The following is a 23,664-nucleotide window of genomic DNA, read 5'->3' on the forward strand; positions in this document are numbered from 1 at the left end:
CCTGCTGCCCCAGCACACAACAGCAAACATGATAGCACTGGCCACCACAGACTCGTAGAACATCCTCAGCATCGTCCAGCAGATGTTAAAGGACCTCAGTCTCCTCAGGAAATAGAGACGGCTCTGACCCTTCTTGTAGACAGCCTCAGTGTTCTTTGACCAGTCTAGTTCATTGTCAATTCATATCCCCAGGTATTTGTAATCCTCCACCATGTCCACACTGACCCCCTGGATGGAAACAGGGGTCACCGGTACCTTAGCTCTCCTCAGGTCTACCACCAGCTCCTTAGTCTTTTTTACATTAAGCTGCAGATAATTTGGCTTACCCCATGTGACAAAGTTTCCTACTGTAGCCCTGTACTCAGCCTCATCTCCCTTGCTGATGCATCCAACTATGGCACAGTCATCCGAAAACTTCTGAAGATGACAAGACTCTGTGCAGTAGTTGAAGTCCCAAGTGTAAATGGTGAAGAGAAAGGGAGACAAGACAGTCCCCTGTGGAGCCCCAGTGCTGCTGATCACTCTGTCGGACACACAGTGTTGCAAGCACACTAAGCACACAAAGACCTAAATTCTCTGCAATCTGGCGTTGAGAGATGTTCCTTTTGAACTGACTTACAATTCTCTCACAAATTTTAGCTCAAAGGGGTGAGCCACGACCCATCCTTGCTTGCAAAGACTGAGCCTTTGATGGACGCTACTTTTATACGCAGTCATGATACCTCACCTGCTACCAATTAGCCTGCTTAATGTGGAGTCTTCCAAACTGGTGTTATTTGAATATTCTGTGCACTTTTCAATCTTATTTTAACTCTGTCCCAACTTTTGTTGAGTGTGTTGCAGCCATCAAATTCTAAATTTGTGTATATTTACAAAATACAATTAAGTTGGTCAGTACAACTATTGAAAATCTTTCTTTGTACTTTTGTCAGTTAAATAAAGGTTCACGTGAATTAACATATCACAGATTTTTGTTTTTATTGCATTTTGGAAAATATCCCAACTTTTCTGGAAATGGGGTTTGTAGAAAGAATGGCTAACTTGGCTCCCCGACTCTTAAGAATGCATGGATATTAAACATTTGCCCTCAATTTCCTTCACCATGTTAGGATTGAAGATTTCCTCCAAGTCAATAGTTAGAATTACTAATGTTTTTAAACACTAAAAAGTAAACTCAAACATACTGTAATGTGATCAAATCTGTATCTTGTGGAATGACATCTGTACTGGGTGTCTTCTCTGAGCAATCCAGCGTATCTATGCTGTTCAAAAGAAACAAAATATTACAAGTAAGTCATTCCAAATACAAAACTACTAATGGAAACTCTATTAGTTATGTCCTGTTGAGATAACAACTGTTTTGAAATTTGTCCTGATTGAGGAAACTGGGAGTGAGTGAGACAGGTGATCTCCAACGTGAGTTAAACAGCCTTCTCATAAACTTACTGAAAAAAGGTAACACCATGCTACTGTACTTTGAAGGATATTGCCAAATTAGATCATACTCGTTTTCTGGAATACAAGGAATCTTTATTTTGTCTCCAATGTTTGTGATTAGCAGGGCAAGCACCAACGAATGGCAAAATTTAATTTTATGGGATAAAGTAGCACAGTAACAGACTGGTAATCTACCCACCCATTAGGAAACTCTGATTAAAATTAATTTGGCCTGGTACTAATGTCCAAATCATGGTGGATTATCAGAGATTTGTTGTAGAACGCTTTAAGGGAGACAACAATCTGTTCCCATAGAAAGTTAACAGTGAAATTTATCATTGACATCATTTGTTAAAAAAACACGAAGCAGAAAAGATCTTTCTCTTTTAATTGATTCTTCATGAGTATTTCCCTCCCATTTCAGTTTTTGTATCATTCTATTGCGAAACATAGCAAACATTTCTGCATTCAGTTAATTTAGTTATTATCCTGATTACCAATCATACTTACATCTGATAATAAAAGTAGTTTCATTCAATCATCACTACTTCCAAGTTTCAATACCAGTAATCTACTAACATTACTAAAGACTGAAAAAGTACGGGATTCCTAAAATCCTATTTAGTGGAGGCTAAATAATTGAGATTAATTTTTATTCTTCAAGTATTGGTAGGCCAATTCTACTCTTATAAGAACAGAAGCATTAACTCTCTTCATGATCTATTGAATATTTCCATTTTCAATTTTTGGGAACCCAAAAGATTTGCCAATTTCTGTGCTGAGAAATAGAAATATTATTGTAACTTACTCTCCCGCTGATCAACTCATACAACACCCACCACCTCAACAATCATATTGGTATTCTCTAACTGGAAATCCTACCAGAGCTATGACCTTTTGATAACTTCCTTTCATTCCAAGCAACCTTATCAATTGCTCCACTCAGACTATCAGCACACTTTCCCAGTTGCCACCAAAGGCCATGGTCATTACTAGTATTGTTGATATAGGCTGGAAAGCAGAAGAGATCCTGCAAAGTGATTTTCAGGAAATACATAGTAAAAACTAGTTTACAAGGTTGTAATCTCAGGATTAGTTCCCATGCAGCAATCTGATGAAGAAATAGAAAGAGAGCAAAGTTCAGTGGTTGGTTAAAGGACTGGTGCAAGAGGGAGGGGTTCAGACATATAGATCATTGGGCTCCATTCCAGGGCAGATATGACCAGTACAAGAGGGTACTGAATGGGACTAGCACGCAGCAGCACAGGACACAAAACAGCAAGCGGAGGGACTGAGTGGAAGGAAGATAGTATGGTGAAGGTAGACAGTATGGTGAGAACATTTAAATGGAAGGACAAAATGTGCTAGATTAATGACTGATAGTCTGAAGAGTGTTCATTTTAATGCATGAAGTATTATGGGTAAAATAGATGACCCATAGCTGTGGATCAGTACTTGAAATTTTTGCTGTGCCAATTACGGAGACTTGGTTGAAAGAGCAACAGACTGGCAGCTCAACACTCTGTATGTTTTACATGACAGAGATAGAGAGGGAGAACAAATTCACAGATGCACTCAAAGAGGACGTAGGTGGACTCATCCACTGGGGCAATATTGGTAGAGCTCAAAACAAATGTTCAATTAATAATACAGTATAACTCCATTAGATTTGGCTATACTATATGCCTCCCAAGAGCCAGCAGGAGAAAGAGAAAGAGATATGTAGACTGATTATGGAAAGATGTAAAAAGTAACAGGTTTGTCGTAGAGGGTGACTACAACTTCCACTATTTTAACTGGGATTTCCTTAGTGCAAGAGGTTTCGATGGAGCAGAATTTCTATTGTGTATTCAAAATGGTTTCATGAAACAAAGTGGACCAACGGGATCTTGTTTTGTGAAATGAGCCTAAACAAGTCATGGGGGAACATGTAGAAAATGCCCACAACCCCATAAGTTGCAAATTAGTTATTAGTCTGGGCCTTGTGAGAAAGTACTACATTAGGAGAGACCAAATTACAACATTATTAAACAGGAACTGGGAAGTGTTAGTTGGGAACAGCAGTTATTGGCATGTCCACAGCTCTCATGTAGAGGGCTGGTTGGTCTGACCAGTTGGTCAGAGCTCAGGATTTGCATGGTCCATTAATGTGAATGGGCAAATATGGCAGGATAACTGAACCTTGGCTAACAAGAGCAGTTACGAATTTAGTCAAAGAGAAAAGAAGCGTATGCAAGGTTTGGGAAGCTAAAATCAGATATGGTCCTTAAGGAATACAGAGACAGCAGGAAAGAGCTCAGGCAGGTGATTAAGAAGGCAAAAGAGCTATGATAGATCACCGGGAACTACAGGGTTAAAGTGGCATTTTGTATTTACATTAAAACAAGGATATATAGGGAAAGAATAAAGGAGGGAATTTATGCTTGGAGTCAAAGGGTGTGGAGGATGAGGTGCTGAAAAGTACCTTGCATCAGTATTCACCAAGAAGGACAAGGAAGATAGGGAGCCCAGTGTGAAGAATACTAACGTGGCAGGCCATTGTTAGATCTGGAAGGAGTTGCTGCTTGGTCTTGGTCCTTTGAAGAGCATCAAAGTGGAATCAGTCCCCTATGGGACATATCCTGGTTACTCAGAGGCAAGAGAGGTGACTGCTGGGGCCTTTACAGGGATCTTTGTATCCTCACTAACAACAGGCAAGGATCTGGAGGACTGGAAAATAAACAATGTTGTTCCTTTGTAAAATAAAAATGGGGATAATCCAAGAAATTATAGGCCAGTGAGAACCTCATCAGTGTTTGGAAAACTACTGGAGAAGATACTTAAGGGTAGGATTTACACATAATTGGATAAACATGAAATGACTAGAGTTTGTCAGCAAGTTTTACGTGGGGTTTCCACATGTTTTTTAAGCTGAAGATGGTTGGGCATTGGATTTCATTGAGGCATTTGAATAGGTATCGTATGGGGATTCAGAAGGCCAAGCGACATGGGATCCATGAGTTGGTAGCTTGAATTCAGAAATGCCTTGCCCATAGAAGACAGAAGATTGTGGTGGAAGGGTGTTATTCTGCCTGAAGGTCCATAACCAGGATGTTCCACAGGGACTGGTGCTAGGGCCTCTATTGTTTGTGATGTGTTCACGTAACATGACTTAATATATACAGTACTGTGCAAAAGTCTTAGGCACATGTAAAAAAATTGTAAAGCAAAGATGCTTTCAAAATAATGAAAAGTTTCTAAACATCAAAGAATTTACTCTGAAGAGCAGTAAACAGTAAATAACTAAATCAGATCAATATTTAGTGTGGCCTTCCTTCGCCTTTAAAACTTCTTCAATCCTCTTAGGTACACTGTCGTGCAGTTTTATATGAAAATGTGCTGGCCGGTTGTTCCAAGCATCTTGGAGAACTTACCACAGTTCTTCTGCAGACTTTGGTTGTCTCTCCAGCTAATCCCAGACAGCCTCGATGATACTGAGATCAGGGCTCTGTGGAAGCCAGTTGCTGAACTCCTCGTTCTTCTTTTCGCTGAAGACAGTTCTTTCTGACCCTGGCCATGTGTTTAGGATCATTGTCCTTCTGCAGAATGAAGCTGAGACCGATCAGACACCTCCCTGATGGTATTACATGATGGATGAGAACCTGACAGTGCTTCTCAGCATTGAGGATTCCATCAATCCTGTCCAGACGACCAACTCCACTTGCAGAAATGTAGCCCCAAACCTGCAGGGTAACACCACCATGCTTCACTGCTGGCTGCAGACAGTCATCCATGTAGCACTCTCCAGCTATTGCACGGACAAACTACCTCCTGTTTCAGTAAAAGATGTCAAATTTTGACACGTCAGTGCAGAGCACTTGCTGCCATTGTTCAGCACCCAAGCCCTTGCTTTTGTGCGCAGATGAGTCTTATGGCTTCGTTTCCACTTCTGAGGAATGTTTTTTCAGTAGCAACTCTTCTATAAAGATCACTTCTCATAGAACTTCTTCGACTGTAGAGGGTTATGCTTGAATTCCAGTGGTTAGGTGAGTTCAGAGCTGACGGCAGTGCTGGACCCTTTGATTTAGAGGAATGTGTTTGATATCTCTCATCTGCTGCGCTCAGGTTCTTGGCCCATTTCTTTATGCTTCTTTGGAAGAGTTTGAACAGCATCTTGATACTCCTGACTGACGTGAAATTTCTGTTTGGGAGAGATCTTACTGATGCAGGATGACTACCTTGTGTCTTGTTGCTATGCTCACTCTTGCCATGGTGTAAGAATCGATGGTTTGAAGGTTAAAGTGTCACATCTGCCACACCCTCGGCTTTTAGTTTGTGTAGTCCTTCACTCAGTTTGATTCCTTCTATATCTGTTTGTTTCTGTTAATCAGTTTAGTTCATTCAACTCGTTATGTCATTGATCATTAACACTTGTTTAATCCTGCACTGGGCTAGATATCTACAAAGTAATCAAGTTTCTATTTGAAGTGGTCTATTACTTCATATTACTTTCTTTAATGAAATACATTTTTCTGCAGCAATTAATTTTTTCTAAAATGAATGTTTCAAAATCTAAGATTTGCTCATTTCAACTGATAATGCGGAAGACAAAACAAACAGCTAAAACAATATGTATATACAAAGACTTTTGCCCAGTACTGTAGATGGGTGGGTTAGTAAGTTTGCAGATGATGCATATTGGTGGAGCTGTGGATGGTGTAGTCATCTGACAAGTGATACAGCAGAAATTGTTCGGTTATAGGTACGAATGGAGAAACAGCGGGAGTTTAATCTGAGGTGTTGCACGTCGGGAGATAATAAGACCCATTGGGATGAGGTTGGAAAATGACAGTCAGTGACAGCAAGCTGAGTATACATGACAGGCAGAAAAACAGCAGGAAGCCAGGAAAGCCAAGTGAACTATATGCACTTACTTCAATACAAGAGGTCTGACAGGTATCGTGGGTGAATTTAGGGTTTGGATACCTTCATGGGACTGTGGTATTATTGGCATTATAGAAAATGGCTATGGAAGGAATAGGACTGGCTGCTTAATGTTCCAGGGTACAAGTGCTTTAGGTAGCGTAGAAGCGGGAGGGGGTGGGAAATTGTATTTTTGATTAAGGGGATTGGCACAGTAGCACACAGATGAAATTACCGATGGATCATCCAATGAGGATCTATAGCTGAACCTGTGAGTAAGAAGCAGATAATCACTTTGCTGGGGTTCTACTATGGGCCCCCAAATAGTCAACAGGAATTAGAGGAGTAAAATTGTAGTGAGACTGTGGAGTATTGCAAGAATAATAGGGTTTAGGTTCTCTAACATATACCGTGACTGTCGTACTATTTAGGGCTTAGATGGGGTGAAATTTGTTGATCGCATTCAGGGAAGTTTCCTTGGACAATATATAGTGGGCCCTAGAAAAGCATAGCTCAACCTACTTTAGGGTAATAGAACAGGACAAGTGACTGTGGTGACAGTAAGGAGGCACTTTGGGACCCATTACCTCACTTCTATTAGTTTTAAGACAGTTATGGAAAGGGACAGAACTAATCAATAGGTTTAAGTTCTAAATGGAGATTTTGACAATATGAAACAGTAGATTGCTAAGTTTCTTTGGAGTAGGTTGTTTCAAAGCAAAGGAACTATAAGCTGGTAGGTTCCCCTCTACCACCACTCTCCTCCGGCTAGTAGAATTTGTCCTCACTCCAAATAATTTCTCCGTTGGCTCTTCCCACTTCCTTCAAACAAAATACGTAGCCATGGACACTTGAAATGGGTCCCAGCTATGCCTTCCTGTTTGATGGCTACGTGGAACAGTCTATATTCCAAGCAAACACTGGTGACCATCCACCACTTTTCCTACATCACATCGACGACCGCATTGGTGCTGCTTCCTGCGCCCATGCTGAACTCATAGACTTCATCCACTTTGCCTCCAACTTCCACCCTGCCCTCTAATTTACCTGGTCCATTTCTGACACCTCCCTCCCCTTTAACTTGTCTACTGATGTCTATTGCAAACCCAGGACTCTCACAGCTGGAGGAACACGGACTCTCACAGCTACCTGGACTACCAGCCTGTTACTTGTAAAAATGCCATCCCTTTTCTTAATTCCTCCATCTCTGCCACATTTGCTCTCAGGGTAAAGCTTTTCATTCCAGAACAAAGGAGATGTCCTCCTTCTTCAAAGAAAGGGGCTTCCCTTCTCCCACCATTAACGCTGCCCTCAACCACACCTCTTCCAATGTGCACACCCCATCAGGGATAGGGTTCCTCTTGTCCTCACCTACCACCCCAGCAGCCTCAGCATCCAGCACATAATTCTCCGCAACTTACGCCATCTCCAACGGGATCCCACCGTCAAGCACATCTCCCCACCCCCCCTCCACTTTCTGCTTTCCGCAGGGATCGCTCCCTACATGACTCCCTTGTCCATTCATCCCTCCCCACTGATCTCCCTCCTGGCACTTACTGTTGCAAGTGAAACAAGTGCTACAACTGCCCCTACACTTCCTCCCTCACTACCATTCAGGGCCCCAAACCGTCCTTCCAGGTGAGGCAACACTTCACCTGTGAGTGTTGGGGTCATATATTGTGTCCGGTGCTCCCTGTGTGACCTCATATATAGCAATGAGACCACTTCACTGAGCATCTACGCTCGGTCCGCCAGAAAAAGCAGGATCTCCCAGTGGCATTTTAATTCCACTTCACATTCCATTCCCATTCTGACATGTTCATCCAGGGCCTTCTCCACTGTTGTGATTGAGCCACACTCAGGTTGGAGGAACAACACCTTATATTCCATCTGGGTAGCCTCCAACCTGATGGCATGAACATCGACTTCTCTAACTTACGATAATGCCCCTCCCCCTTCACCATCTCTTTTTCCCTCCCACCTTATCTCCTTGCCTGCCGATCGCCTCCCTCTGGTGCTCCTTCCCCTTTTTCTCCCCATGGCCTTCTGTCTTCTTTGATCAGAACCCCCCCCCCCCCAGCCCTGTATCTCTTTCGCCAGTCAACTTCCTGGCTCTTTACTTCATTCTTCCTTCTTCTTCACCTCCCACCATCCCACCGCCCCCCCCCGCCTTTGAAATCTACAGGTCAGCTACAAGCAGCCAGGATCAGTGAATCCCTGGAGGAGTATGGGGATAAAGGAATGTACTCAAGGAGGAAATCAGAAGGCTATGAAGCCTCTTTGGCAAAAAATATAGAGAATCCATAGAGATTTTATCACAATATTAAGGAAACAGGAGTAGGGAGAGAAAACAGTGCACCTCAGAAGACCAAATGGGTGAATTCTGTGTGGCACTGCATGGGATGGGCAAAGTCCAATGGATACAACAGCCATATTGGTCACTTGAGCAGACAAATGACAAAAGAGTTCAATCTGGACAAGTGTAACGTGTTGAATTTTGGGAGGTCAAATGTAAAACAAAAGCATAAAATTCAACTAGGGTTATTGATATAGAGAGGGAAATTTGGGTGCGTCCATGAAAATGCAAGATGAGTAGATACACTGGGGCATGCTTTCCTTCATCAGTCAGGACTTATTATAGAAGTACATTACAGCTGTAAAAAACTTTGATTAGGCCACTTTTAGATTACTGTGCTGTGCTACATTACAGGGATATTGAAGTGGCTCACTAGGAATACGTAGAATAGTACAGCACAGTACAGGCCCTTCGGCCCACAATGTTGTGCCGACCCTCAAACCCTGCCTCCCATATAACCCCCCACCTTAAATTCCTCCATATACCTGTCTAGTAGTCTCTTAAACTTCACTAGTGTATCTGCCTCCACCACTGACTCAGGCAGTGTATTCCACGCACCAACCACTCTCTGAGTAAAAAACGTTCCTCTAATATCCCCCTTGAACTTCCCACCTCTTACCTTAAAGCCATGTCCTCTGTATTGAGCAGTGGTGCCCTGGGGAAGAGGCGCTGGCTATCCACTCTATCTATTCCTCTTATTATCTTGTACACCTCTATCATGTCTCCTCTCATCCTTCTTCTCTCCAAAGAGTAAAGCCAGAGCTCCCTTAATCTCTGATCATAATGCATACTCTCTAAACCAGGCAGCATCCTGGTAAATCTCCTCTGTACCCTTTCCAATGCTTCCACATCCTTCCTATAGTGAGGCAACCAGAACTGGACACAGTACTCCAAGTGTGGCCTAACCAGTGTTTTATAGAGCTGCATCATTACATCGCGACTCTTAAACTCTCTCCCTCGACTTATGAAAGCTAACACCCCATAAGCTTTCTTAACTACCCTATCTACCTGTGAGGCAACTTTCAGGGATCTGTGGACATGTACCCCCAGATCCCTCTGCTCCTCCACATTACCAAGTATCCTGCCATTTACTTTGTACTCTGCCTTGGAGTTTGTCCTTCCAAAGTGTACCACCTCACACTTCTCCAGGTTGAACTCCATCTGCCACTTCTCAGCCCACTTCTGCATCCTATCAATGTCTCTGCAATCTTTGACAATCCTCTACACTAGCTACAACATCACCAACCTTTCTGTCGTCTGCAAACTTGCCAACCCACCTTTCTACCCCCACATCCAGGTTGTTAATAAAAATCACAAAAAGTAGAGGTCCCAGAACAGATCCTTGTGGGACACCACTAGTCACAATCCTCCAATCTGAATGTACTCCCTCCACCACCACCCTCTGCCTTCTGCAGGCAAGCCAATTCTGAATCCACCTGGCCAAACTTCCCTGGATCCCATGCCTTCTGACTTTCTGAATAAGCCTACTGTGTGGAATCTTGTCAAATGCCATACTAAAATCCATGTAGATCACATCCACTGCACTACTCTCATCTATATGCCTGGTCACCTCCTCAAAGAACTCTATCAGGCTTATTAGACACGATCTACCCTTCACAAAGCCATGCTGACTGTCCCTGATCAGACCATGATTCTCCAAATGCCCAGAGATCCTATCTCTAAGAATCTTTTCCAACAGCTTTCCCACCACAGATGCAAGGCTCACTGGTCAATAATTACCTGGACTATCCCTACTACCTTTTTTGAACAAGGGGACAACATTCGCCTCCCTTCAATCCTCCGGTACCATTCCCGGGGACAACGAGGACATAAAGATCCCAGCCAGAGGCTCAGCAATCTCTTCCCTCGCCTCGTGGAGCAGCCTGGGGAATATTCCGTCAGGCCCCAGGGACTTATCCGTCCTAATGTATTTTAACAACTCCAAAACCTCCTCTTCCTTAATATCAACATGCTCCAGAACATCAACCTCACTCATATTGACCTCACCGTCATCAAGTTCCCTCTCATTGGTGAATACCGAAGAAAAGTATTCACTGAGGACCTCGCTCACTTCCACAGCCGCCAGGCACATCTTCCCACCTTTCTCTCTAGTCGGTCCTACCTTCACTCCTGTCATCCTTCTTTTCTTCACATAATTGAAAAATGCCTTGGGGTTTTCCTTTACCCTACTCACCAAGGCCTTCTCATGCCCCCTTCTTGCTCTTCTCAGCCTCTTCTTAAGCTCCTTTCTTGCTTCCTTATATTCCTTAATAGACCCATCTGGTCCTTACTTCCTAAACCTCATGTATGCTGCCTTCTTCCACCTGACTAGATTTTCCACCTTACTTGTCACCCATGGTTCCTTCACCCTACCATTCTTTATCTTCCTCACCGGGACAAATTTATCCCTAACATCCTGCAAGAGGTCTCTAAACATCGACCACATGTCCATAGTACATTTCCCTGCAAAAACATCATCCCAATTCACACCCGCTAGTTCTACCTTGCCCAATTAAAAATTTTCCCGTCCTCTCTGATTCTATCCTTTTCCACGATAATTATAAAGGCCAGAGAGTGGTGGTCACTGTCCCCCAGATGCACACCCACAGAGAGATCTGTGACCTGACCCAGTTCATTACCTAGTACTAGATCTAGTATGGCATTCCCCCTCGTCGGCCTGTCCACATACTGTGACAGGAATCCGTCCTGGACACACTTAACAAACTCTGCCCCATCTAAACCCTTGGAACTAATCAGGTGCCAATCAATATTAGGGAAGTTAAAGTCACTCATGATAACAACCCTGTTACTTTTGCACCTTTCCAAAATCTGCCTCCCAATCTGCTCCTCTGTATCTCTGCTGCTACCAGGGGGCCTACAGAATACCCCCAACAGAGTAACTGCTCCCTTCCTGTTCCTGACTTCCACCCATACTGACTCAAAAGAGGATCCTGCTACATTACCCACCCTTTCTGTAGCTGTAATAGTATCCCTGACCAGTAATGCCACCCCTCCTCCCTTTTCCCCCCTCTCTATCCCTTTTAATGCACTGAAATCCAGGAATATTGAGAATCCATTCCTGCCCTGATGCCAGCCAAGTCTCTGTAATGGCCAACACATCATAATTCCATGTATGTATTCAAGCTCTCAGTTCATCACCATTGTTCCTGATGCTTCTTGCATTGAGGTACATGCATTTCAGCCCTTCTACCTTACTGTCTTTACACCGTTTATTCTGCTTCTCTTTCCTCAAACCCTCTCTATATGTTAGATCTGGCTTTACTCCATGCACTTCTTCCACTGCTCTATCGCTCTGGGTCCCATCCCCCTCGCAAATTAGTTTAAACCCTCCCGAACCATGCTAGCAAGCCTACCTGCAAGGATATCGCTCCCCCTTGAGTTCAGGTGCAACCCATCCAATCTGTACAGGTCCCACCTTCACCAGAAGAGATCCCAATGATCCAAAAATCTAAAACCCTGCTCCCTGCACCAACTCCTCAGCCATGCATTCAACTGCCATCCCCTCCAATTCTTACCATCACTGTCACGTAGCACTGGCAGCGATCCTGAGAATGCCACCCTTGAGGTCCTGTTCTTCAGCCTTCTGCCTAGTTCGCGAAACTCACACTTCAGGACCTCATCCCTCTTCCTGCCTATGTCATTGGTCCCAACATGTATCACGACTTTTGGTTGCTTTCCCTCTCATACCAGGATGTCGTGCACCCGGTCAGAGACATCCCGGACCCTGGCATCCAGGAGGCAACAAACCATGCGGGTGTCTTTCTCACGTCCACAAAATCTCCTGTCTGCTCCCCTGACTATAGAGTCTCCAATGACGACACCAATGACAAATGCTGTTTGTATTTGAAACTATTAACTATATTTGGGTAAACGGTCCTGATGCAGGATCTCAGCCCACAATGTCGACTGTACTCTTTTCCATAGATGCTGCCTGGCCTGCTGAGTTCCTCCAGTTTGTTGTGTGTGTCACTTGGATGGCTTTGACTGGAGCATACGAGGTTGAAAGCCAACATGATGTAAGTATATAAACTGAGAGTCTTTTACCCAGGACTGAAATATTTTGCCCATATTTAAGGCGAGAGTAGGCAAGTTTAAAAGTGATCTACGAGCTGGTTTTTCAGAGGGTGGCAGATGTCTGGAAGACGCTGCCAGGGGATGTTCGTAGAAGCAAATCTGAGAAGAAGGTTTCATGTAAAGCGATGTGGACTTTGTACAGACAGATGGCAGTCAATAGACATTTTAGACCGAAAGGATGTTTCTGTGCACTATCCTGAGTTCGCTCCCACATCTTAAGTTCTATCACACCAAATCAACAGTGTTATTACCATTCACTCTCCAGTCACCCTAGCCCTGTGTTTGGATCCCGCTCTCACCCGCACACCATCTGCAGTTCTTCCACCATGTCCATCGGGAGGCCCAGCTCGTCAACCATCTGCTGCCCCATCTCCACTTCCTCGTTATTATCCAGTGCTAGATCCATCTTCTTCAGTTTCTCTCGCCACAGACTGCCGAAGGAACCGACGTTGAAAGATTTTGTATTTATGTCTGTCAACTCATAGTCAGGAGCGGTGTTGAAAACCGAGACCGAGCCGGTGCTGACCTGGCTCGACCCTGCCGCCATGTTTTGATTTGGTTGGAATGTGGAGTGGAACACAAAGGATTGTGGGAATTCAACTGTCTCCCTGGAAACGATTGCGTCATCCAACCGCGCCAGGATCCGCTGATGACGCTTTTCCTTTGAAAACTCGTGGCTGCGTTTTGGTCAGAGTCATAGTCATAGTTTATTGATCCCGGGGGAAATTGGTTTTCGTTACAGTCGCACCATAAATAATAAATAGTAATAAATAGTTAAATAGTAATATATAAATTATGCCAGGAATAAGTCCAGGACCAGCCTATTGGCTCAGGGTGTCTGACCCTCCAAGGGAGGAGTTGTAAAGTTTGATGGCCACAGGCAGGAATGACTTCCTATGACGCTCTGTGTTGCATCTCGGTGGAATGAGTCTCTGGCTGAATGTACTCCTGTGCCCAACTAGTACATTATGTAGTGGATGGGAGACATTGTCCAAGATGGCATGCAAATTAGACAGCATTCTCTCTTCAGACACTACCGTGAGAGAGACCAGTTCCATCCCCACAACATCACTGGCCTTACGAATGAGTTTGTTGATTCTGTTGGTGTCTGCCACACTCAGCCTGCTGCCCCAGCACACAACAGCAAACATGATAGCAGTGGCCACCACAGACTCGTAGAACATCCTCAGCATCGTCCGACAGATGTTAAAGGACCTCAGTCTCCTCAGGAAATAGAGACGGCTTTGACCCTTCTTGTAGACAGCTTCAGTATTTATGGCCAAGTTTGATGGCCACAGGCAGGAATGACTTCCTATGACGTTCTGTGTTGCATCTCGGTGGAATGAGCCTCTGGCTGAATGTACTCCTGTGCCCACCCAGTACATTATGTAGTGGTTGGGAGACATTGTCTTTTCAGACACCACCGTGAGAGAGTCCAGTTCCATCCCCACAAAATCACTGGCCTTACGAATGAGTTTGTTGATTCTGTTGGTGTCTGCTACCCTCAGCCTGCTGTCCCAAGGTGTAATTAAAGTGAAAAACAATTTAAAATATAGTTGGAATATTGATGCAGAATTTGAAACAGACACTGTTGTAAATGCTGGTGTCGCAGCATCTGTGGAGCAAGAACCAGTTAACGTGTCGTGTTGAAGAGCCGACAGCACGACATGATCCAGGTTACAGAAGCGAAACATTCCGCCACGTTAATACAAGTCTTGCATCACCCCCCCACCCCCACCCCCGGCTTGCCACGTTCCTTGCTTGATAACTTTCATCGTGATTTTTTTAAAAATCAGCAAGAGCAACAGTTCTAATGTGACTAACTGAACAATGAAGAACGGCTTCAGTTTAATATGACTGATGTGAAATTTGTTTTGCAGCAACAGTACGGTGCAATACAAAAACTATAAACTAAACAAGAAAGGTATTAAAAATTAAATGAGTAGTGATAAAATAGTCAGGTAGTGTCAGACATCCCACCCTGCAAAAACTCATTTCAGGGAGGTAGCACCATCAATCTGCCGGAGACTTCCGGGAGAGGTGGGATGTCTGCAGTAGAGTAGCTCCTTAGCTGCTAGCCAGCTAGTTTAAATAACGTTAGCTATGCAAATGAACGAATGACACCTGTTAAACTCACCTCAACATGTCTTTTACAGTCTTAACCCACCATGGGCAATAGAAAAGTCACTGTTGCAAACAGTGCAGCGAGCAACACTGTCATTATTTTGATCCCTATTAGGCAGGGGCACACTTTAGTGTAGTCTGGGGTGACATGTTTTTTTTTGGAACACTCTGCCATGGCGCGCTCTCGCTCGCAGCTCTCCCCTCTAGTGTTCGCTCGCGCGCTCTCAAGCGCTCTTGCTTGCTCTCAAAAAAAATTGATTTCCGTGATATTGTATATAATTTGCAGGCATCAGGGAGCCAATATTAATATGTGGGAGACTCCCGGACCTTCCGGGAGAGGTGGGATGTCGGTAGTGTTGAAGGGTTTGTTCATAGGCCATTCACAAGTCCTGCCAGCAGAAGGGGAAAGTGTGTTCCAAAAACAAGGAACATACAATGGCATGCAAAAGTTTGGGCACCCCGGTCAAAATTTCTGTTACTGTGAATAGCTAAACGAGTAAAAGATGAACTGATTTCCAAAAGGCATAAAGTTAAAGATGACACATTTCTTTAATATTTTAAGCAAGAAAACTTTTTTTATTTCCATCTTTTACAGTTTCAAAATAACAAAAAAGGAAAAGGCCCTGAAGCAAAAGTTTGGGCACCCTGCATGGCAGTACTTAGTAACACCCCCTTTGGCAAGTATCACAGCTTGTAAACGCTTTCTTTAGCCAGCTAAGAGTCTTTCAATTCTTGTTTGGGGGATTTTCGCCCATTCTTCCTTGCAAAAGGCTTCTAGTTCTGTGAGATTCTTGGTCCGTCTTGCATGCACTGCTCTTTTGAGGTCTATCCACAGATTCTTGATGATGTTTAGGTCAGGGGACTGTGAGGGCCACGGCAAAACCTTCAGCTTGCACCTCTTGAGTTAGTCCTTTGTGGATTTTGAGGTGTGTTTAGGATCATTATCCTGTCGTAGAAGCCATCCTCTTTTCATCTTCAGCTTTTTTACAGATGGTGTGATGTTTGCTTCCAGAATTTGCTGGTATTTAATTGAATTCATTCTTCCCTCTACCAGTAAATGTTCCCCGTGCCACCGGCTGCAACACAAGCCCAAAGCATGATCGATCCACCCCTGTGCTTAACAGAGGTGTTCTTTTCATGAAATTCTGCACCCTTTTTTCTCCAAACACCCTTGCTCATTGCGGCCAAAAAGTTCTATTTTAACTTCAGTCCACAGGACTTGTTTTCAAAATGCATCAGGCTTGTTTAGATAAGCAACACACATCAAAGTTTCTGGTGAACGCAGCAGGCCAGGCAGTATCTCCAGGAAGAGGTGCAGTCGACGTTTCAGGCCGAGACCCTTCATCAGGACTAAGTGAAGGAAGAGTGAGTAGGAGATTTGAAAGTTGGAGGGGGAGGAGGAGATCCAAAATGATAGAAGAAGACAGGAGGGGGAGCCAAGACCTGGACAAGTGATTGGCAAAAGGGATACGAGAGGATCATGGGACAGGAGGTCGGGGAAGAAAGACAAGGGAGGGGGGAACCCAGAGGATGGGCAAGGGGTATATTCAGAGGGACAGAGGGAGAAAAAGGAGAGTGAGAGAAAGAATGTGTGTATAAAAATAAGTAACTGATGGGGTACGAGGGGGACTTGGGGCATTAGCGGAAGTTAGAGAAGTCGATGTTCATGCCATCAGGTTGGAGGCTACACACATGGAATATAAGGTGTTGTTCCTCCAACCTGAGTGTGGCTTCATCTTTACAGTAGAGGAGGCCGTGGATAGACATGTCAGAATGGGAATGGGATGTGGAATTAAAATGTGTGGCCACTGGGAGATCCTGCTTTCTCTGGCGGACAGCGTGTAGGTGTTCAGCAAAGCGGTCTCCCAGTCTGCGTCGGGTCTCACCAATATATAAAAGGCCACATCGGGAGCACCGGACGCAGTATATCACCCCAGCCGACTCACAGGTGAAGTGATGCCTCACCTGGAAGGACTGTTTGGGGCCCTGAATGGTGGTAAGGGAGGAAGTGTAAGGGCATGTGTAGCACTTGTTCCGCTTACACAGATAAGTGCCAGGAGGGAGATCAGTGGGGAGGGATGGGGGGGACGAATGGACAAGGGAGTCGCGTAGGGAGCGATCCCTGCGGAAAGCAGAGAGAGTGGGGGAGGGAAAGATGTGTTTAGTGGTGGGATCCCGTTGGAGGTGGCGGAAGTTATGGAGAATAATATGTTGGACCCGGAGGCTGGTGGGGTGGTAGGTGAGGACCAGGGGAACCCTATTCCTAGTGGGGTGGCGGGAGGATGGAGTGAGAGCAGATGTACGTGAAATGGGGGAGATGCGTTTAGGAGCAGAGTTAATAGTGGAGGAAGGGAAGCCCCTTTCTTTAAAAAAGGAGGACATCTCCCTCGTCCTAGAATGAAAAGCCTCATCCTGAGAGCAGATGTGGCGGAGACAGAGGAATTACGAGAAGGGGATGGCGTTTTTGCAAGAGACAGGGTAAGAAGAGGAATAGTCCAGATAGCTGTGAGAGTCAGTAGGCTTATAGTAGACATCAGTGGATAAGCTGTCTCCAGAGATAGAGACAGAAAGATCTAGAAAGGGGAGGGAGGTGTTGGAAATGGACCAGGTAAACTTGAGGGCAGGGTGAAAGTTGGAGGCAAAGTTAATAAAGTCAACGAGCTCTGCATGCGTGCAGGAAGCAGCGCCAATGCAGTCGTCGATGTAGCGAAGGAAAAGTGGGGGACAGATACCAGAATAGGCACGGAACATAGATTGTTCCACAAAGCCAACAAAAAGGCAGGGATAACTAGGACCCATACGGGTGCCCATAGCTACACCTTTAGTTTGGAGGAAGTGGGAGGAACCAAAGGAGAAATTATTAAGAGTTAGGTCTAATTCCGCTAGACGGAGCGGAGTGGTGGTAGAGGGGAACTGATTAGGTCTGGAATCCAAAAAGAAGCGTAGAGCTTTGAGACCTTCCTGATGGGGGATGGAAGTATATAAGGACTGGACATCCATGGTGAAAATAAAGCGGTGGGGGCCAGGGAACTTAAAATCATCGAAAAGTTTAAGAGCATGGGAAGTGTCACGAACATAGGTAGGAAGGGATTGAACAAGGGGGGATAAAACCGTGTTGAGGTATGCAGAAACGAGTTCGGTGGGGCAGGAGCAAGCTGAGACAATAGGTCTGCCAGGACAGGCAGGTTTGTGGATCTTGGGTAGGAGGTAGAAACGGGAAGTGCGGGGTGTGGGCACTATAAGGTTGGTAGCAGTGGATGGGAGATCCCCTGAGCAGATAAAGTCGGTGATGGTGTGGGAGACAATGGCCTGGTGCTCCTTGGTGGGGTCACGATCGAGGGGTAAATAAGAGGAGGTATCCGCGAGTTGTCGCTGTGCCTCGGCAAGGTAGAGGTCAGTACTTGTTTAGATGTTCCTTTGCAAACTTCTGACACTGAATTTTGTGATGAGGACGCAGGAAAGGTTTTCTTCTGATGACTCTTCCATGAAGGACATACTTGTGCAGGTGTCGCTGCACAGTAGAACAGTGCACCACCACTCCAGAGTCTGCTAAATCTTCCTGAAGGTCTTTTGCAGTCAAACGGGGGTTTTGATTTGCCTTTCAAGCAATCTTATGAGCAGTTCTCTCGGAAAGTTTTCTTGGTCTTCCAGACCTCAACTTGACCTCCACCATTCCTGTTAACTGCCATTTCTTAATTACATTACGAACTGAGGAAACGGTACCTGAAAACGCTTTGCTATCTTCTTATAGCCTTCTCCTGCTTTGTGGGCATCATTTATTTTAATTTTCAGAGTGCTGGGCAGCTGCTTGGAGGAGCCCATGGCTGCTGATTGTTGGGACAAAGTTTGAGGAGTCAGGGTATTTATAAAGCTTTGTAATTTGCATCACCTGGCCTTTCCTAACGATGACTGTGAACAAGCCATAGCCCTAACAAACTAATTAAGGTCTGAGACCTTGGTAAAAGTTATCTGCGAGCTCAAATCTCTTGAGGTGCCCAAACTTTTGCATGGTGCATCTTTCCTTCACCCCCCCCACTCTAAAATCGTACAAAACAAAAATAATACACTAACCTTGCTTAAAATGTTGAAAATAATGTTTCATCTTTAACTTTATGACTTTTGGAGATCAGTTCTTCTACTCACTTAACTATCCACAGTAACAGAAATTTTGACTGGGGTGCCCAAACTTTTGCATCACTGTATGTCCTCAGACTCCTACATCTCCTCTCTGATGGTAGTAATAAGGTGAAGATCCTTAGCAATGGAATCAGAATCAGGTTTAATATCACTGCCATATGTTGTTCAATACATAATAGAAAAAAACTAATATATATTTTCCATATATAATTAAATTAGGTGTGCAAAAAAAATATTGAGGTAGTGTCCATATCGGAATTGAATGGCAGGGGAAGAAGCTGTTCCTGAATTGCTGAGTGTGTGCCTTCAGGATTCTGTACCTCCTTCCTGATGGTAACAGTGAGAAAAGGGCATGTTCTGGGTGATGGGGGTCCTTAATAATGGACTCTGTCTTTTTGAGGCATCATTCCTTGAAGATATCTTGGATACTACAGAGGCCAGTGCCCATGATGGAGCTGACTGAGATTACAATTCTCTGCAGCTTACTTCAATTCGGTGCAGGCGGTGATGCAACCAGTTAGAATGCTCTCCAAGTTACATCTGTAGAAATTTGTTTGTTTTTTAAGTGACATGCCAAATCTCCTCAAACTCTAATGAAATATAGCCACTGTCATGCCTTCTTTATAGCTGCATTGATATGTTGGGTCCAGGTTAGATCTTCAGAGATACTGACACCCAGGAACCTGAAATTGCACACTCTCTCCACTCCTGATCCCTCTATAAGGACTGGTGTCTGTTCCTTCATCTTGCCCTTTCTGAAGTCCACAAACAATTCTTTGGTCTTACTGACATTGAGTGCCAGGTTGTTGCTGTGACATCACTAAACCAGCTGATAAATCTTACTTCTGTCACCATCTGAAATTCTGCCTACAACGGTTGTATTGTCAGCAAATTTATAGAAGCTGTTTGAGCTGAGCCTAACCACACAGTCATGGGTGTAAAGAGAGTAGAGCAGTGGGGCATCCTTGAGGTACACCAGTGTTGATTATCTCTGAGGTGAGGATGTTATTTCCAATCTGCCCAGATTGTGGTCTTCCGGTTAGGAAGTCGAGGATCCAGCTGCAGGTGATACAGAGGTCCATGTTCTGGAGCTTTTCAATCAGAACTGCAGGAATGTTTGTGTTAAATGCTGAGCTGTAGTCAATAAACGGCATCTTGACATTGGTATTTGTACTGTCCAGGTGAAGAGCCAATGGGATTATGTCTGCCATGGAGATTGTGATGATAGACAAATTGCAGTGGGTCCAGGTCCTGCTGAGACAGGAGTTAATTCTATCTATAACCAACCTCTCAAAGCATCGTAGATGTGAGTTCTACTGGACAATAATCATTAAGGCAGCTTACCGTGCTCTTCGAGGGAACTGGTATAATTGTTGCCCTTTTGAAGCGGGTGGGAACTTCCGACTGTAGCAGTAAGAGATTGAAGATGTCTTTGAACAATCCTGCCAGTTGGCTGGCCCAGGTTTTCAGAGCATTACCAGGTACACCACTGGGGCCTGTCATCTTGCCAGGGTTCACCCTCTTGAAAGGCAGCCTGACATCAGCCTCTGAAACAGAGATGGCAGGGTCTCCGGGTGCTGCAGGGATCCTTGTAGCTGTAGTTTCACTCTCCTTTCCAAAGCCAGCATAAAAGACGTTGAGCTCCTCTGGGAGCAAAGCATCACTGCCATTCATGGTTAGGTTTCACTTTGTAGGAAGTAATGCCTGCAAACCCTGACAGAGTTGTCTTGCATCCGATTCTGCCTCCAACCTCACTTGGAATTGTGCCTTAGCTCTTGAAATAGCCATCCACAAGTGGTAGCAACACACCCAAAATGAAAGGGGGACACTTCACCTATGAGTCGGCTGGGGTGATATACCATGTCCGGTGCTCCCGATGTGGCCTTCTATATATTGGTGAGACCCAACGCAGACTGGGAAATCATTTCGCTGAACACCTATGCTCTGTCCGCCAGAGAAAACAGGATCACCCAGTGGCCACACATTTTAATTCCACGTCCCATTCCCATTCAGATATGTCCATCCATGGCCTCCTCTACTGTCAAGATGAAGCCACACTCAGGTTGGAGGAACAACACCTTATATTCCGTCTGGGTAGCCTCCAACCTGATGGCATTAACATTGATTTCTCCGTTAACTTCCGTTAATGCCCCTCCTCCCGTTCTTACCCCATCCCTAATTTATTATTTATTTATTTGTTCTCTCTTTCCCTCTCACAATAACTCCTTGCCTGTTCTCCATCTTCCGTGTGTGTTGCTTGAATTTCCAGCATCTGCAGATTTTCTCGTGTTTGCGTCTTTAGATCCACAACGGTAGTTGGTTTTCTTGTACAGATCTGGGTCGCCAGACTTGAATGCTACTGATCTAGCCCTCAGTGTGGACTCGAAATCTTCTGGTTCAGCCATGGTTTTTATATGTACAGCAAGTTCTCATAGGCACACACTCATCCACACAGGTTTTAATGAAGTTGGTGACAGCTGTGGCGTATTCATTCAGGTTCGAAGATGAATCCTTGAACACAGTCCAGTCCACCGACTCAAAGCGCTCCTGCACCTCCCTTGTCAATACCACCCTCTTCCTCACTACTGGTGCTGCAGTCTTCAGTCTCTGAAGTGATCAGACTTTCCAAAGTGTGGCCATGGGATAACATGGTAAGCACTCTTGATAGTGGTGTAACAGTGGTGGTGGTGGTGTGTTGATTCCTCTGGAACTACAAAAGATTTACTGGTAATAATTATTTTGGGACTTTTTCAAACTGACCTGGTTAAAATCCATCAAAATGATAGGGAAGTGGTGTTTTGTGTGTCTTGATTACATCGCTCAGTTTGTCTAGAACCAATTGTACACTGGGCTGAGGTGGGATTTACACTGCTATCAAAATGGTCACTGAAATCTCCTGCTGCAGATAAAATGGACGATACTTGATCAGTAGCGGTTCCAAGCCCGATGAACAGGGCTGAGACAGAACCAGCACGTTTGTACACCATGAGGAGTTAGTCATGAGGCTTACTGTACCTCCCCTAGCTTTGAAAGACTAGGTGGATGTCGCCTTTTTGAGGAATCTCCTTTTCTCAGGGTGTCGTGAATGCTGGAGAGGCTAGTGCTCATGATGGAACTGGTTAAAATTGTCACCCTCTGTAACTTTTTCTGATCTGTGCAGTGGCCCTTCCATGGCCATGGAGATGTAGCCAATTAGAATGCTCTCCACAGTACATCTGTAGAAATTTGCGAGAGTCTTGGATGGCATACCAAATCTCTTCAAACTCCTCATGAAGTACAGCCACTGATGTGCCCTCTTCATTATTGCATCAGTAAGTTGGGCCCAGGATAGGTCTTCAGAGATGTTGACACCCAGAAAATTGAAACTGCTCACCCTTTGTACTATTAAATCCTCAAAGAGGACTGGTGTGTGTTCCCTCGACTTCTCCTTCCTGAATCCACAATTAACTAGCTGGTATTACTAGTATTGAGTGCAGGGTTATTATTGTGATAGCATATCTAAATTGAAGTCCGAATGAATTTCTTCAGCTGAAGGCTTAAGTATTCAAAAGTTCTACCCCTATGGATTGTAGGTACTTACTAGAATATTAAAGGTTGAAGATGATAAACCTTGAACACCAGATTGTCTGGGAAAGTGGAGGTGAAGTAGAGAAGGTCCAACAGGTTACTCCTGCTGTTATTTTTTAAAGTAATATTCAGTCAAGAAATATGATGGAGAGATAGAACCAAGTGTTAACACCACATACAGTATGTGGAAACTGCTCCTGGTATCTGGATGTCGTTGAGAGGCAGAGTGTGTGTAAGAAACTTGCGGAAGTTAATTAATGTCTCATGATTTTTCTGCTGCAGAGCTAAGAATGTAACTGGGAGAATTCTGTCCCACACAAGATGGATAACGCTGGAGAAAGTTTTATAGCTGTCAGATTGACCAGCTCTAACAGTGGTGGCTGCAGCTACAATCACAAAAGTGACTTTGATGACAATAAATTGTTGGATATAGAAGTATTTTTATCTGACTGGTGAAAAACTCTGACTGTGCCAAAGTATAAATAGTGTGAAGTGAAAAAAATAAATACTCATGCATACAACAACCTTCAGAATTGCCAAAACAGCAGAAATGCTCATGCCTTTAAATCTGGAGTAACTATTTTTGTAGTAAACTTGACAAGTTTAAACAGACAGCTTTTGAAATATTATTGATGGAAATCAGTCATATCATCAAAACAACTTAATTTTACAAAAAATATTTTCTGGAGGAACTGGATTTAACAGAGGAATGGAAGCATATTTAACTTGTGGAACCAGTGTCAAACTCAGAGTAACATAAAATGCTGAAGGGACTCAGCAGGTTAGGCAGCATCCATGGAAATGAATTAAAACCATAAGGAGAGGAGCTCAATCAATCGTGGCCATTCAATCGTGGCTGATTCTTTTTTCCCATCCTCAGCCCCACGCCCTGGTCTTCTTCCCGTAACCTTTGATGTCATGTTCAATCAAGAACTCAGCCTTAAATACACCCAACAACCCGGCTTCCACAGTCACCTGCGCCAACAAATTCCACAAACTTACCACCCTCTGGCTGAAGAAATCTCTCTGCATTTCTATTTTAAACG

At 44.3% G+C, this 23,664-nt stretch overlaps 1 protein-coding gene across 1 annotated transcript in view; it reads right to left on the reverse strand.

Annotated features, from left to right (window-relative positions):
* The window catches only part of snapc3 (small nuclear RNA activating complex, polypeptide 3), a 71,112-nt gene extending 57,758 nt beyond the window's left edge, over nt 1–13,354 (reverse strand). The window contains exons 1-2 of the mRNA XM_063040132.1: nt 13,090–13,354; nt 1,185–1,262 (exon numbers count right to left, since the gene is read on the reverse strand). Of these exons, the coding sequence (XP_062896202.1) occupies nt 1,185–1,262; nt 13,090–13,337 (326 nt within the window). The 5' untranslated portion in view covers nt 13,338–13,354. The remainder of the gene's footprint in view (nt 1–1,184; nt 1,263–13,089) is intronic.
* Nucleotides 13,355–23,664: the final 10,310 nt, after the last annotated feature.

Source organism: Mobula hypostoma, unplaced genomic scaffold, assembly GCF_963921235.1.
Source record: "Mobula hypostoma unplaced genomic scaffold, sMobHyp1.1 scaffold_158, whole genome shotgun sequence".
Taxonomy (NCBI): Eukaryota; Metazoa; Chordata; class Chondrichthyes; order Myliobatiformes; family Myliobatidae; genus Mobula; species Mobula hypostoma.